Source organism: Taudactylus pleione, unplaced genomic scaffold (assembly GCF_031769625.1).
Source record: "Taudactylus pleione unplaced genomic scaffold, aTauple2 ptg000046l, whole genome shotgun sequence".
Taxonomy (NCBI): domain Eukaryota; kingdom Metazoa; phylum Chordata; class Amphibia; order Anura; family Myobatrachidae; genus Taudactylus; species Taudactylus pleione.
Genome location: NW_028284448.1, coordinates 11,315,430 through 11,317,137, shown reverse-complemented (window position 1 = coordinate 11,317,137; position 1,708 = coordinate 11,315,430). Strand labels below are relative to the sequence as shown.

At 43.9% G+C, this 1,708-nt stretch overlaps 1 protein-coding gene across 1 annotated transcript; it reads left to right on the top strand.

Annotated features, from left to right (window-relative positions):
- The first annotated feature begins 625 nt into the window (after positions 1–625).
- LOC148537687 (prolyl hydroxylase EGLN2-like) lies at positions 626–1,708 on the top strand. The gene is given in 2 exon segments (XM_088460415.1): positions 626–1,144; positions 1,146–1,708. Coding segments are annotated over 2 exon segments (756 nt in total). The 5' UTR covers positions 626–640; the 3' UTR covers positions 1,398–1,708.

Here is a 1,708-nt window from a genome sequence, read left to right as displayed (position 1 = left end):
AGAGCGTACGGCTCTGAATGAGGGCCTTTGTGCTTTGACAAAGGTCCAAGCTAGGACCGAAATGTCGGAATTCTGTTTTATGATGTTGGAATAAAAAATTAATTTTAAAAAACGCTGAAAGACTGGTGAGTGCACCCCTTTATTATGTTTATGTTTTTGGTACTTGGATTTTTTCCTGTACTGAATATTGATGGAAGCACCCCAGCAAGTTGAATTATTTAAGTGAGTGCGGACTCTGCAAGATTCTATATATATACATATATATACATATATATATACTGTGTATGTATGTGTATATATATATATATATATATATATATATATATATATAAAGATCTAATAATTTTTTTTTTTTTCTAATTTTTTTTTTTACACGTTTCTGACCCCTTTTACTTCCTATTATAATATTACGAAACAGCTGAGCCGATGAGGAAGACCGGAGTGGAGATAGCTAAATGCTACTCCGGTTTCTATTTTCTAGTTGTGGGGACAGTGGACCTCATTCAGAGTCTCTCGCTAGATGCGATCGTTCGCCTCCAGCGTATGCAAATTTGTCAAAGTGACGCCCATGGAGGGCAAGAGATGGAAATCTGAAGTACACCCGGATGCCCACCAGACTCGGCAAGAAAGTAGCTGTGGAATGGAGGGGCACCTTGGCACCACACCTCCAAAGAACAATAGCTTAGTGGTCACCCCACAAAAAATGGCTTTAGACTACATTGTTCCTTGTATGATGTACTATGGCATTTGTGTCAAGGACCACTTTTTAGGAGAAGCTTTGGGTTCCCGAGCCCTAGATGAGGTGGAGTTACTTAACCGCAGTGGGAAGTTCAGGGATGGACAGCTGGTCAGCCAGAGGACCATACCTTCCAAAAACATTCGGGGAGACCAGATTGCCTGGGTAGAAGGGAAGGAGCTTGGCTGTGAAAATATTGAGATCTTCAGGTCCAGGATAGACAAGGTTATTATGCACTGCAGCGGGAAACTGGGCAACTACATAATCAATGGCAGAACTAAGTCAATGGTGACTTGCTATCCTGGCAATGGGATGGGATATGTACGACATGTGGATAACCCAAACAGAGATGGACACTGCTTAACTTGCATTTACTACCTAAATCAAAACTGGGACACACAGGTCCATGGGGGGGCTCCTACAGATCTTCCCAGAAGGCCGTTCCCTTGTAGCCAACATTGAGCCATTATTTGACCGGTTATTGATATTCTGGTCCGATCGCCGGAATCACCATGAAGTAAAACCAGCCTATGCCATGCGGTATGCAATCACCGTCTGGTATTTTGATGCAAAGGAACGATCAGAGGCCAAAGACAAGTACAGACTAGCCAGAGGACAGAAGGGAATCCATGTTCCAGTTTCCCCACCTGATGATGTGTGACAGGGGGTAATAAGCCTCCTAGGGCTCATTCTGTGGGGGTCTCTGTGGAATCGAAGCTGCTATTACCCTTACAAGGGCTGGACTTTGGGTGCTGAACAGAGAGGGAAGTTTTCCTACAGCTGTGGGGAGAATGTGGCTATTTAACCTTTATTGCTGGCTTCTGGATCACCTGCTAAACCCCCTTCCTGAAATATGAATCTAGAACATAGACGGGCCACTACCAAGACCAGCAGAGCATTGCACAGGAGTGTGGCACCTGCTTTCTGCAGGCTATTGTACTGGGTCCGACTTTAAGAATTGCAGAATGTTCA